Source organism: Lepidothrix coronata, unplaced genomic scaffold (genome assembly GCF_001604755.1).
Source record: "Lepidothrix coronata isolate B3197 unplaced genomic scaffold, Lepidothrix_coronata-1.0 Scaffold28, whole genome shotgun sequence".
NCBI lineage: Eukaryota > Metazoa > Chordata > Aves > Passeriformes > Pipridae > Lepidothrix > Lepidothrix coronata.
This window is the reverse complement of record NW_016690208.1, coordinates 4,745,347-4,759,050: the sequence shown is the minus strand read 5'-3', so window position 1 is coordinate 4,759,050 and position 13,704 is coordinate 4,745,347. Positions and strand designations below refer to the sequence as shown.

General features: G+C 51.5%; 1 protein-coding gene across 6 annotated transcripts in view; it reads left to right on the top strand.

Moving 5' to 3' along the window:
- Nucleotides 1-13,704, top strand: part of GPSM1 (G-protein signaling modulator 1) — a 110,398-nt gene that overhangs the window by 84,247 nt on the left and 12,447 nt on the right. For all 6 annotated transcript variants that reach the window (XM_017810033.1, XM_017810034.1, XM_017810032.1 and 3 more), the window contains 2 exons: nt 939-1,009; nt 3,908-4,087. In XM_017810033.1, coding sequence (XP_017665522.1) covers nt 939-1,009; nt 3,908-4,087 — 251 coding nt within the window. The remainder of the gene's footprint in view (nt 1-938; nt 1,010-3,907; nt 4,088-13,704) is intronic.

Sequence of the window (13,704 nt, the reverse complement as noted above, 5' to 3'; positions counted from 1 at the left end):
GGATTTCCCCTGAAGCCTGGAAGTTGTCATGGGACCTTGAACAGAGAGCTTTGGCTTCTGCCCTGCATGGTGTTGCTGATGTGGGATGTCACGTGGGAATCAGCTAAACTGAGCCTTCGGAAAAGATCAGGGAAGGGGAGCAGGAGAGTGGAAAGGCAGGAGCTTTCCCAGGTGTGGTGGAGGCATCCTAGGGCCATTTTGTAAAGAAAGGGCAGCTGGAAGCAGATTGGAGGGAGTCTGTGGAGGCAAAGAGGTCTGGAAATCAGGAGTCAGAGCTGAACTGTGTTTCACCCACTGTTGTTGTTGGAATACTATGTTAAAATGAATTTCATGAAATCTCAAATAAATATGAATGCTGCCAAATTTTGATTTCTCTGTCAGGTTCAAGGCAAGGTTTTGCTCCCCTTAAGGTTGGGCCTATGATAGTTAGAAAATATTTACTCCTTCACTTAATTTTCCAGCTGTTGTGTCTGTAGAGAAAAGCTCAAAGTTGAGTCCCAGAAACATTCTTTGAGTTAAAAACATGAAGATAAAGCAGCAAATCCACAGATGTATTATTAAACTATATTTTTGTTATGATTTTTCTCAATGCCAGTCCCATGACTTTTGTGGTTTAGAGCAGGGTTTGTAACTCCTGAATTCCAGAGACCCCGTTTGAGATCAGGGTCGCGGTGTGATCTGGGTACTGGTTCAGTGGTGAAGGCCTGACGCAGCCCGAGCTTGTGCTGACTGTGCTGGGATAGTGCTTTGAAAAAAGACCCAAAACAATAACCCCCCCCATAGTTGAATCTCAAGGCCAGCACAGCTGCAACATCCCATCCCTTTGACTTTGCAGTGAACCAGAGCAGAGGATCTGCCCTGGTTTGAGTTTTCTCTGTGTGACGTTGGTGCCGTGGGTGAGTGACACCCCCCTGATGTGAGAGTGCATTGTTTTGCAGGAGCCAGGCCAAAGAGACTCCAAAGGAACAGCATGGACAGCTTAGACCTCCTCAAGTTCCCTTCTGAAAAGGTAAGCAAAGATGTCTGGCCTCAAAGATTAAGTGTCAGTAGGAATCTGTACACAGATTCCGACTGGTTTGTTGACTGGCTTCATTTGCAGGGAAATATGCAATTAGCAGATATCACTGGAGTCAATGGGATTAACCAAAGAGGGTTTCTAGAGAGCTTGGAGGAGAGGAACAGCTGGTCTAACTAAAAAGGCACTTAACACTCAAAGCTGAAAAGCCACTTCTGTGCTTTTTTGAAAAAGCAGCCCTTTATCGGAAGGATAATTGTGAGCAGTTTAGCCCCTGTGGGGGCTGGTGGCAGATCCTGGTGCCTTGTCACCCCAGTGGAGTGACAGAGAGGGCAGATGCAGGAGCTGGAGCGTTGCAGGAGGGTTCTGTTCCAGGGGCTCCAAGGATTGCCTCTGCTCCACTTCGCTGCTGGGAATGTCAGATCCAAGCAGATCAGCGTTTTCTCCGTGTCCCCAGGGCAAGAGCTGTTTCTGCAGCCAGCTGGGAGGCACTGAGCCTTTCCAGCTACAGGGATCATTTAAGTCTCTCAGAAAATCCTGCTCAGGATGCTCTGTCTGCCCAGCAGCAGGCACTGGTGCTGCTGAGGGGCTGGCTCAGTCATGCCTGTTCCCAGAGGAGGTGACCAGGCAGGCAGCCACGCTCTGCCTTTTTGGAATGTCTTTGGCACAAATAATTTACATTCATCCAGTGCTTTCCAGGCACAGCTCTCCTGAGCGTCCCAGAGAGAATTTCCCCTTTACAGAACTGTCACAGAGAGGAAAAGCTCATCCAAGCTGCAGGTGGGTGTAAATGGTCAATGGGAAACAACCTCAGGCTTGAGAAACCATTTGGGAGCCTGAACATCCCCGTAAGCGCTGGGAACGCCAGACAAAAGCTCCTCCCTGAATTGACTGTCTTTGGGAAATAAATTCCATGTGCCCTGATGTGTTTTTATCAATTCTCTCAGCTGCCCCTTGGCCATTTTGGCCCCTGCTCTCACCAGTGTGACTCCATCCCTGGGGTGTTGATGGCAGGGACAGCGATGTCCGATGTCAGGGGACATTGGATCCTGTGTCCTCATCGGAGCAGCACAGCCCAGAGGGCTGCCTGGGGGGTTTGCTGGTGTGTGACTTGCTGCTGATGCTGTTAATGCTGTTGGTTTCCCGCTCTTTGCTGTGAAAGCTGAATGTCATTCGATAGCTCAGGCAGGGTTATGGATTTCAGGGGTTTCATGGGGAGGATGGAGTAAGCAGGAGCTGTGGAGTCAGGCGTGAGTACTCCTGTTCCCCCTGCAGTGGTCCTGTGGGGTGTGTGTGAGTTCACCTCTACTTGAGACAGTGTTTCGGATGCAGTTCCCCTTCCTCTCTACTGCTGTGCTCATGGGGAAAGGGGATTACAGCCATGGGAGAGGCTTGTTTGCTTTGAGCTCGCTGTGCTGGGAGTGATAAGATTGTAAGGTGCAAACCAGTGAACTGTGATCTCTGCAGCATCCCCTCAGTATTGTCTCACCTTCTGCCCAGCAGCTCTGCCAGAGGCAGCCTTCAAAGTCAGCAGGTCAGGAGCTCCTGTCCAGTGCCTCTGCACAGAGTCATGTGTTAGGGCAGTGTGTGTCTGCCAGGGAATACCCATGTTGGTTCTGAGGGCCCCAGCAGATTGCAGGAATCCTCCTTTCTGCTCATCCTGGTTTTTCCATCCTGTGCCCTTTTCCTTGGTTTGAGCTTCTCTGGCTTTAGTAGCTCCCAGCCTTTGGTTCTCGTTTATTCCTCTCTGTACCAGACTAAAATCTCTTTATCACCTGCTGGGTTTCACCCTGAAGGTGCTTACGTGCCATAATTGAGTCATCTCTTCTGGCTGTCATGCACCAAGCAATCTGAGGGCTCCAACTAAAGCATTGTGAGGCAGTTTCTAGTTCTGAAATATATTCTTGTGGCTGCTTTTCAAGCTGTGGACACCAGCCTGGCTGCACTGGTCCCATTAATAGCATCCAGGGAAATAAATTTCTCCTTACTTGTTCTCACTATTCCTGTCTGGAGTCTCTGCCACCTCCATTTCCCCACACATTACCTGGGGGTGATAATCCTGTATTTATGTCTGTGGGAGCACTGAGCACAAGCATTTAAGGGAGCAGAGAGGGCAGGAGTGAGACTGCTCATGGCCCTTCTGCTGTACTTACATTACCCTGCTGTCCCCTCATCCTTCTGGTGGTGTGAGGGTTGGCAAAGAGCTGGATGGGATCCCAACCATCTGTGTTCATCTGCCTTTTAGGGCCCTTACCCAGTGGTTTCCTTCTTGCTGAAGACAGTGGGAGACTGAGGCAGGCAATGCTCTGTCTGTGCTGGGAGCCAAATCCTAGAGGTGGAAAATGCTGTGGAGCATCCTTCCCTGGGGCCTGGTCAGGTTATCCATGGCTCAGCATGGGCTGCTGCAGGGCTGGGCACTGGGAACGAGTGGAGATACAGCCAGTGGAGGGACTTGTGCCAAGAGTTTGGTATCCTGGGCAGGATGAGCTTGCCACTCTGTTTAAAGGAGGTTTTTAGGAGTGCAGTTGGCAGGAGTCACTCTTCTGTTTCTGCACCTGTCATCCATCATTCCCTGTGCCCATAAATAAACCAGCCCTGCTCCTACCTGCATACCTGAGGGTTTTAAGAGGATGCTGCCTCTCCCTGTGGAGGAGTTGACTCCTGTGTGTTGTTTGGGTGATGCTTCCTCTCCACTCATTAAAATCACGCACTGCAGGGACAGACCAAGTGTCCTGGTTCAGCCCTGCAGGTGGTGAGTGGCACTCCCACCCTCCAAACTCCACAGTCACTTCGTGCTCCCGTGTCTCCTGTTCTAGTGGATACGTGCCAGCAGATCTCCATGTAAACCTGAGACAGACAAGTGGTGCAATGGCTGTTTCTTGCTTTCCCAAGGACCAGAATGGGGACAGCCACCATGTGGGAGACCTGAAGATCTCGGGAAAAGAGTTCCTGTCATTACCTGCGAGGACGAGGAAATACCGGGAACACCAATCCAGTTTGGAGAGGAAGTCCCAGGGACCGAGTGCATCACCCTTGGATGCTGGTGAAGTCCGAGTCCAGGTGTCACAGTCGGTAGGAAGATGATTTTTATACATTTCTTATTATTTATTTGGGAGTTTCTTAGAGAGAATGTTCTTCATTTCTAACATGGTGCAGGGGTGGCCTTTTGGCTGGAAAACAGAGCCCGTGTGTAGCTCTGCTGTTGGCAACTTGGGAAACTTGGGCAAATCATTTTGCCTCTTTGAGCCTCAGAATTACTGACCATTTAACAGAGCAGTGGCACCAACCTCCATCACAAACTGGTTTACGAGAGACTGGTGTTCAGTTGTGATATTTGGAACCTTCTCTTGAGGGACAGGAGTTTGGACTTTGAGCTTTCCTGGGACTGTCAGGATGTGATGCCTCGAATTCCAGGAAAACACAGCAGTTTGGAGCCCTTGCTTTGTTGAGCTTGATTTATCAGCCTCCTGGGGCTCATGAGGAGTGGGGTTGTTGCCTTCAGGACACAGAGCCCTTCTCAGGTCTTTGATGAGCAGCCAAAAGTGCTGGTTGCCTTTGCCAAATGTGGGACCATAGGTGTTGTTCCCCCTCATCTCCTGCTCACACCAATGGTCAGTGTGCAGAGTGGTCTGTTAGAACTGATCAGTCATTAGGCAGAGATTATAGAAATCATTGTCCAGGAGCTTCTCTTTGGAAGCAGTGTAGGAGGAGCACATTTCCTCAGGGGCAGGAGCTGCCCCAGTGTCAGGGATTTGCAGGTCACTGACCTGTTGGGGAGCTCTGATTCAATCTGTGCTTGTCTCCCCAGATGAGGATGGGGATCCATGTCCTGAAAAGCTCTCCAGGTGCCTTTTTGATGTCTTCAGCCTGACAACTGAGCTGTTTGTGGGCTGTTACCTTCCGGTTGTGTTGATGTTTGTTGTGACACAGAACAAACACAAATACTGGGGAGGTTTCCTGCAGCTGTGTTGGTTTTGTTCTGGGTCCTGGAGACAGAGATCACACCCACAACCATGACATGCTTCTGAGTCGTGGGAGGGGGCTTGGAGATATCTGAACTCTGTGATCTCAAGTGAGGAGCCCCAAGTCCTCAGCTTGTTGCCAGGAGATACGGAGAGTAACAGGGAAGATCAATGATCTCATGGTGCTTGGAAGTATTTAGGCTTTTGCTTTATACTGAGTCTGTAACACACTATCACAGCCCTGATTATGCAGTCATTCCAGATGGAATAAATCCAAGCCAGGAAAGATAGGCCTATTTTTTTCTTGGCATTTAAGAAAAGTGAAATTAAATATTTTCATGCTGGGTCTGAGCTGCAGAGCTTGGGATGAAGCCTGGCTGTGGAGTGGGGATGCTTGAAAGTGTTTCTAGCTCTGAGTCCTTTGTTCCTGGTCTGTGGATCGTGGGGAGAACATATCCTGCTCTACCTGTGTGCATGGGTGTGTGTACACATCCCTTTTTACCACAGACATTCCTGATTTTCAGTTTTTTGGCCACTGGAGACAGGATCTTTACACTAACTGGGGTTTTTTTTTTTGACTTCCGTGAGCTCATTCTTCATTCCCAACAGTGCTCGTGGAAATGGTCTGATAGGAAAAGCATTTCCTACTGCTCACCGGTGCAAACATGATCATTGAGAAGGAAAACAAAGCTCATCTGAGCCAGAAAGGAGACAGCAGCATGGGGGCACACAAGGCAATACAAAGGCAGAAAAAAACCCCCACTTCTGCCAGAAATAGCCTTGTATTTTTAACTCAGACATTCAGCCAGAGACCAAACAAAAGCCAGGCTCCATCAAGAGCCAGGAAAAAGCTTTCCTTAGGAGTGTAGCTGTGGATCCTTAGGCTGTGTCTAAAAGTGGCCCTGTGGGACCTTGCCAACCACTGGTGACCTCTTGGCAGTGCCTGTGGGGTTTGGTGAGTGGCAGTGACAGGGCGTCTCTGTGGGACCTTCTGGGGGAGACAGCGGGGTCACTGCAGGGGAATTTTGTTGTGTGGGGTGTTCCCAGCCTGGCTCTGTCATGTTTAAAGTCAGTGTTGTCTTGCCAAAAGCAAAGCAACCCATTGCCTTGTGTCCTGCTGTTGTCCCCTCTGTGGAGGGGTGCTGGTTCTGGGTGGGTTTTTTGAAAAGCTGCAGTTCCCATCCGTGGGAACTTTTAATAAATCAAACATAGCAGACCCCTCCCAAATGGGAGAGAAGTTTTTCCAGGTCAGGGAGTTCAGACAAGAATCCCCCCCGATTCCTCACTTTGTGAATGCTCAGAGCAAAAATTCTCTTTAATCCATCAGTAAAGAGCAAGTCCTTAATTCAAGGTGAGCTCTGATGGTTGATCTAAGGTACTTTTATGGGTTCCCACAATCCCTGCTGTCCCACCAGCTCAGGCTGCACATGTGGTCCTGTGTGCTGCTCTCCCACGGTCCATCTGCAGAGGGGAACCCAGGCTGTGTGCAGGGATTCCCAGGAAAAAAACCTCATCCCAGGACTCCCAGGTGGAGTGACGCAATCTCTGGATAAGTCCTGCTGTCAGCACAGCCACTGACCTCCTTCCCAAGGGGCTTGTGCAGCAGGCAGGTCCCGGGATGGGGAGTTCCTGGGAGAGCAGTGCCTGAGTTAGAGATCCTGGATTTGCCACCCATCTGCTGCCTCGTGTTTCCCTCCCCTTCCCCCTCCCTGTGCTGGGGTAACAGCTCCGTGTGCTGCCTCCCTGCCAGCCCCGGGGAGGCTACAGGGGCGTGATGGTGGCTGCCAAGTTGTTTGAGCTTTGGATGGCAGGAGCTGTGGTGGTTGTTATTAGCATTGGTGATGATGCTGCTAATTACTGAGCTGCTGGGAAACTCCCCGTGGGAGGGGGCGGGACAGGGGAGGGCAGGCAGGGAAAAGTGCAGGGAGGCGAAGTGAGCCGAGGGATGGAGAGGAGCCTGTCCCTCCTGGCAGCTCTGTCGGGCCCTGAGAGAGGGGCTCAGCCTGCTGGCAAAGCCGTGGGGATGCTGGGATGGATAGGAGAAGCCATGGCCCAGGTGCTGCGTAAGGTAGGAGAGCGTGGCAGGTTCCTCCCTGTGCCCCAGACCTTCTGCCACTGCTGTGCTGGTGCTGCACGTGGTGCTCACACAGGAGGGTCCTGCGGCTGGTGGGGCAGAGAGGGGCTTCCCTACCCCTCCCATGGCCCCATGAAGTGGGGGGATTTCCCCACTGGGAAGGACCAGCACTGCCTGGGTCTGGGGATGGGCTCGGGCAGGGCCCTGTGGTCAGGTGTGGAGCTCCCACGGGAATACTCAGGGCTCTGAGTGCCTGGTTCTCCACAATGGTGGGTTTGGTCTGGGAGAAGCTGGTGAGGGTGAGACATGTTTGGTCACATTTTTGCTCTGTTGCAGCAGAGCCCTAAGCAGAAGGAGCTGCCTTAGAGCTTGGTCCCTGTGCCTGCAGTTGTGGACAGACAGATCCGAGTCCCTCTGAATCCCTCCCTGGGACTCGTGCAGTGCACACCTTCTGAGTTTCCTCTTTTAAAATGAACATCAAAGCAGAGGTTTTGTACTACACGAAGCTTGCAGACATCAAAGGCTCACTCATGAATTTAACCCCCCTGCTCTGCTGTGGAGAAGGTCATAATGCTCCTGCTTGGTAAGAGATGTGTTTTAGGGGGTTATTAGAAGGTAACTAGAAGGTTACTAGAAGGATGGGAGTTTTCTAACACTTCAAACATATCAGAGATTGTGTCCCTCACCCTCCTCTCTGAGAGAGCAACTGCTATGGAAGAAGGAGAGGATCCACAGAAGAAAGGGGCTGTGTATTCCATAAAAGACTGCCTGGGGAGGGGCTGGGGACCTGCCTCAATTCTGGACCTGGTGTTTAAGGTCAGCACTGAACTAAAGTCTTTGAGGTCTTGGGGCTGTGCACGTGCCAGAGCTGCACTTTAGTGGGTCAAGGTCCAACAGCTGGAGCAAAAACCATGGAGAGAGGTGAGGATCAAACCCACTCCTCCCCCCTCCTTGGGGATCTGTGCTCTAGAAATGGTCCAGTTCCTCTGGACTCTCCCCTTCCCAGGGAGTGCACCAGCTCAAGGGAACTCTCCAAACCTGTCCCCCACCCTGTCCTCAGCAGAGACCATTTATAGTCAAGAGAAAGAGGAGCTGTGTTTGATTGCAGTGACGACTTGCAGAGATGGATTGCTGATGTATTTAGACACTGAACAATTTTGAAGCTGCATCACCAGACATTCCCTAGGACTAATGCTTTTATAAGGCCTTTTTTATGATTACAGTGAGAAGCAACCATAAAAGAAGGGAAAGTTTTGTAGATCATACGTCCCCGCCCCAAAGGCAGGTTGCCAGAGCTCTTTTGATGGTTTTCTGTCTCGTGATTTACTGGGGGATTGTTGGGTTGCAGGATGCTCGTGGTTGACCCTCTGCCTGGCCTGCAGGTGTGAGGGTTCAGTGCTGGGCTCAGTGGCTGTGGCAGGGAGGTCCTGCCTGTCCCTGCTGAACCACGTGTTCAGGCAGTGCTCAGGTGTCAGGTGTCCCCATCCATCCCCTGTGACTTCCCTGGGCACTGTGGAATGGGCTGGATGGATGCTGGGGTGGAAGGATGCATCAGCCTCGGGGGGCTTCTGGCCCCAGAGCATCATTTCTCTGGTTGTCTTGTTTGAGGGAAGGTTAAACTGTTGCTTCCTGAAGTCCCTCAGGAGCTGGGACATGGGGTTTGTACCAGGCAGCCTTTGCTGCTCTGTGGTGTTTGTGCATCTTCCCTCTCTTTTAACATCAGGTTGGTCGCTGCTTCATCTCACTGATGTGTGAACTCCCTCAACTCGAGGGCAGTGCAAAGCACACCCTCCTTTGTCCCACAGCCTTGATGTTTGTTTAACTGCAGGGGGATAATTATGCCATTAGTGTTGGTTAGACTTTCTGGTGTAAACGTGCTCCCAGAGCAAGGGGAGTGGAGAGGAAGGGAGAAAGCAGAGCCAGGGAGAGAGGGAAGGCAGCTGCTGCTAAATTTAAGCCTGTTCCTATGACACCTGGAGGCTGCTGTGGTGGTGTCAGTCCTGTTGGAAGTGAGCAGGTAAACACTGAGCCGCGGCTTGTTCTTGGCGTGTTTTATCTTCCTGTTCAGCTTGTGGGACCTTCCAAGGTGCTCCAGGCAGATGCAGACCCAGGAGGGAGGCTGTGCTATTTCCTAGCTGGAGGCAGCATGCTGCACCAGAAAACCTTCTGGAGAGCTCGAGCCTGACAGGTACTGGGAGGCTCTTCCAGGGATTTGGGCTGTCTGGAGAAGCAGCCGGGGATCTGGTTGTCTCCGGAGAGTCATCTGAAATTGTCTGACCTGCCTTTCCTTGAGCCTCTTTGTTAAGCTGTAGGGCCCTTCTTGAGCTGCTGTGCCCTGACTCGGGTGGGCTGGTTGCACAGATGCTGCCTGAGCCAACAGAGGTGTAAAAACCACTCTCCCAAATCCAGAGAGGCAGCAGAGCCAAAGCTCTCGGGAGTTTTGCCGGGCAGAGCCCTGACGTGCTGTTCCTCACTGGGACTCTGGTGCTGGCATGGGAGGCAGGGAAGTAAATGTGGGGACAGAAAACCTTTGCAAAGTGACTGCACGGAGAAGGTGGGGGGAGGCAGCTGCGTTTTCTGCCTCTGCTGCATTTGCTGCCTCAGAAGCAAATTATCAGTTTCTTCCTTAAATATTAACAGCTGCCAGGTAATGAATTCCCCCTCTCTGTTTTATAATGGCACTAAAATTGGGATTTGCCTTGGTTTTCTCTGTAATTATCCAATGAGCCTGTGTGAGTGAGAGGGAGGCAGGGCAGAGCTGGGCTCTGCTGCAGGAGTGTCCTGCCCGGGGGACTGAGCCCAGGCACGACCCTTCCCGAGGGCAGCTCCGGGGCTGGGGCTGCACCAGCTGCTGCCTGAGGCTTAGGGCTTTATAGTCCTTCTTCAAGTCCCTTTTTCTCGTGCAGAGGTGGTTTGGGAGGGAGACTAACATGCACAGTTAGAGTCAAAGCCAGAATTACCTGCCAGGCTCCTCAGATTGAGTAGAAATGAGACCCTGTCACCACTTAGGATGCAGGAAACTTCCATGTGCTCCCTGGGACAGGGCTGATGGTGGCAGGGCACGTGGCGTGGGCTGCAGGGATCAGTATCCTTCCTTCTTGATGAGATGCTTTGGTATTTAAAGTCCCGGAGATAAAGATGAATTCCTTATCTCCGGATTTGGGATATTCTTGTTGCTTGCACACCCTCCTTCTGTGTTTCCCCGCTCCTCCTGTCCCTTGTTTTCCCTCCTCCCAGACTGAGGTCAGGGTGTGAATCAAAGCCACGCTGTGTGGAAGGGAGATAGGAGGCAGGATTTAGACAAGCCTGTGCCTGTGCATCAACCACACACAGAGAGAAGAACACACCGGCTGTACCATGTGCTGGGTGGTGGCCAAGCCCTTGGCTCCGCCAGAGGTTACACCAAGGACTCCCAAGATCCTTGGATGCTTCTCAGATCCCTTGGGATGAGGATCAGGGGAATGTAGGAAAGCACATATTCCATCCATAACTGATCAGAGCTAGAAAACTGTAAGAAAGAGCCCCTTACCACAGGAATCTGCTCTAGGGAGGAGATAAAACCCGAGCTGGTTGTCCAAGGACCCCCAGCAGACCTTTGTTGGGGGTTATGACTGAATGTCTGCCACTTGCTGGTCCAGTGGTCTGGGCTGGAGGTGACTCACCAAGCTACCAAAATCCATTTTTCTTGCCTTGACTCATTGAAAACTGAGTTTTCAGTTATTGGCACTTTAAAGCCATAATTGAGGTCTGCTCTCCTCCTTGCACAACCTTTTCTCCCGGCAAACTGTCAGCCATCAAGTGGAATGAGACAGTAAAAGAGATGTTACGCTCACCATTTCCTAGAAACTGTCACTTTAAAGAGAACAGCACTAAAAAAAAAGGGATGAATTGAAGCCAGACCCAGAGCAATAAAGCTCCAAGTGTTTGATTTCTCTCAAAACCTGGAAGGTTTCATTCATTTCTCAGGTCTCTGCTGTACCTGGGGCACTTTGTGTGTTCACAGTTCCGGCCTCTGGCATTTATTAAACTGCACATGCCAGAAGAGCTTAAAGAAAAATCATAGTCCAGGTTCTCTTTGGATGTAAATCCCTGGAGCTGGGATGACACCAGATGACACAGAGGCCTCTGGTGACTGGGGGTTGTGTTTGCTTTTCTTCCATGGCTGTCCCTGAGCTCCCAGCCTTGGCTGGTGGGATCTAGTGTGTTAAGGGAGCACCTGATGGATCCACAGGGATCTCTGTGCTGGGAAGGGATCGTGGTCTGGCTGTGCTTGCTGAGCTGTGCTCTGCTATTGCTTGGTGGGTCTACTTGGTGTTGAATCTTTTCTGTACTGAGAACATGTGTTTCTCTTTATCTAAATTATATTTAAAAAACAGGAAATGCACCCTAATATTATGTATTTTGGGTTTCATTTAAGGACAGACCTGTGGCAGTGCAGGAGCTGTAGGACCAGACTAGTTGTGTCTGTGCCTTATCTTGGATAGTGGCTGTTTCCAGCTGCTGGGGCAGAGCTGGAGGCTCCCTCGCAGGACACAAACACAGCACAACCTTGGGGCAAGTTTGGGGTTTGTCTGTTTGTCCTGGGGTTTTGTCCCCCCCAGCTTTAGGGAGGCCAAATCACCCCCTGTGAGCTGCCACCAGGGCATCCTACCCAGAGGCCACCCTGCTGCCTTCATTGGCACCAAGCAACTCCATCCCAGAGTTCTTTTGTGGTCAAGGAGGGGAGTTCAAGGAGCCAGTGATGGGCAGTGACCTCCTCAGGTGATGGGTTGTTCCTTAACCCCCTGTTTTTGGATGGATGTGGTCCCATCCAATGCCAATCCTCTCCTCTGGATTTAAGATTGCAGAGGTTTTGGGGTCTTTCTGGGCTGTCCTTGTCACTATTCTTGGACTAGGAGCAGAAAACTGAGGCTCCCTGGGAGCTGGCCGAGGGTCCTCCATGGTTGCAAGAGTAAGGAGCAGGATGTGAATCCATAAATCAAAGGAGCCTGAAACAAGGAGGGTTCAAACACCGTTTCTTGGAGCTCTCATGATAAAACCCGCCGTGGCAGCAGGAAGGTTCCCTCTGCCCCTGTCTGAGTGTGAAGGCAGCTCGGGGTCTGTCAGGGTTAGAGGTGCAGGCAGACAATTCCCAGCTGGACAGGGGGTGTCCCTGTTTTTGGCAGTGGCTGCTGGGCAGGGAACAGCCTGTGTCAGGGTTAATGTGGCCATCACAAGCCTCTGCTCACACCTCACCTTCAGCCTGTGTCCACGTTCCCATTAGCAGTGCTATTTTTAAGCCTCTCAAGGCAATTAACACCAATTAATCTAAAAAAGCCTAAATAATGTTTTTTCAGAGCCCCTGGCTCTTTCCTGTTCTTGCAGCCCCAGCCCTGGCAGAGCTGAGCCCAGGGAAGGGCTCCGTGTGCAGGGACTGCTGGGGAAGCTTCCTGGGGAGATGTGCAATTAGAGCAGAACCCCAGTCCATCCCCTAGATCCAACTTTTCCAACTTGGATCGTGCTGCCTGTGCCCACAGGGAGAGTTCCAGTTCCCTGCAGTGCTTATTGTGCTGGAGGAGAGGGGGAACCACCTTCTGCAATGGTGCAGCCCTGACCTGAGAGCCAGCAGAGCGGGAGCACTGAATGTGCCTGGGGGCAGGAGGTGCAGCTCCCGAGGGATGTGCAGGAAAGTCCCATGAGGACTTTTCTGCCTGTATCTAAAGCCATTTCCATCCAAGTGTTCTCTGGGCACTGTCATGTGGAGCAAACCCCAAACAGGGTGTAGTTTCATCCTGCCCTTTACAGCAGCAGGTACCAGATGCTTTTGGCCGATAGGAGAAGCTGCTCCTGCCTTTGCATGTGATTTTTGTCTTACCTGTTTAAACTCTTCTGAGCAGGGCTGTGTCTGACCATCCCTGCGATGGCAAACCCACAGGTACCAGCCCCAGGAACCCTCCCTGCCCCAGCAGGGCCAGGATTTCATGTTCTGTGGGGTGCCTTGCACAACAAAGCCTTGATCTTGAACGCGGCCTTCAGGCATTACCGGAGTGTGAGTAAATAATAATTAAGATCTGGGCGTTTGCTGCAGCGAGGGGTGTTTATGTGCAGGCTGGATGTGTTATGGGTGCTGATGTAGATGGGTGTGCACAGATCCACCACCAGCTTCACCATCACCACCACCCCTGGTGAAGGTGCTGCATCTGTTCAGCTCCTTCTTAAAACATGGCTGCGCTGAGAGCAAGTAGGTGTCTAAATAAAAGTCTGCTTCAGGAAAGCAGCACAATTCTGGCAATCCAGAGACAAGTAGGCCTTTTTGCAGAGCGTTTTCAAAGCAAATTGCCAGGAGCTTCCAATTTGAGATGCAGGGAGAGCAGTGGCTGGGGGGAGGAGGGCACCTCTGCTGCTGGAGCGTTGGATCATCTCCATCTCCAAAGAGAAACGTGCCCTTTGCTGGCAGTGACCTCACCTGCCTCCCCATCACCTCCTGCTGCTCCACAGGGCTGGGACTGGGGGGGTGCTGGTCTGGTGGATAGAGTAGGTGACTGGGAGTTGAGCTCCATATATTAACCTTGGCCTCTGTGCTAATTAATCAAGAATATGGGTTACATCCTTTAAAGCAACGGAGTTATTTCAGTTTAGCAAATTACTGCTGCTCAGCTGAGACTCCACGGCCG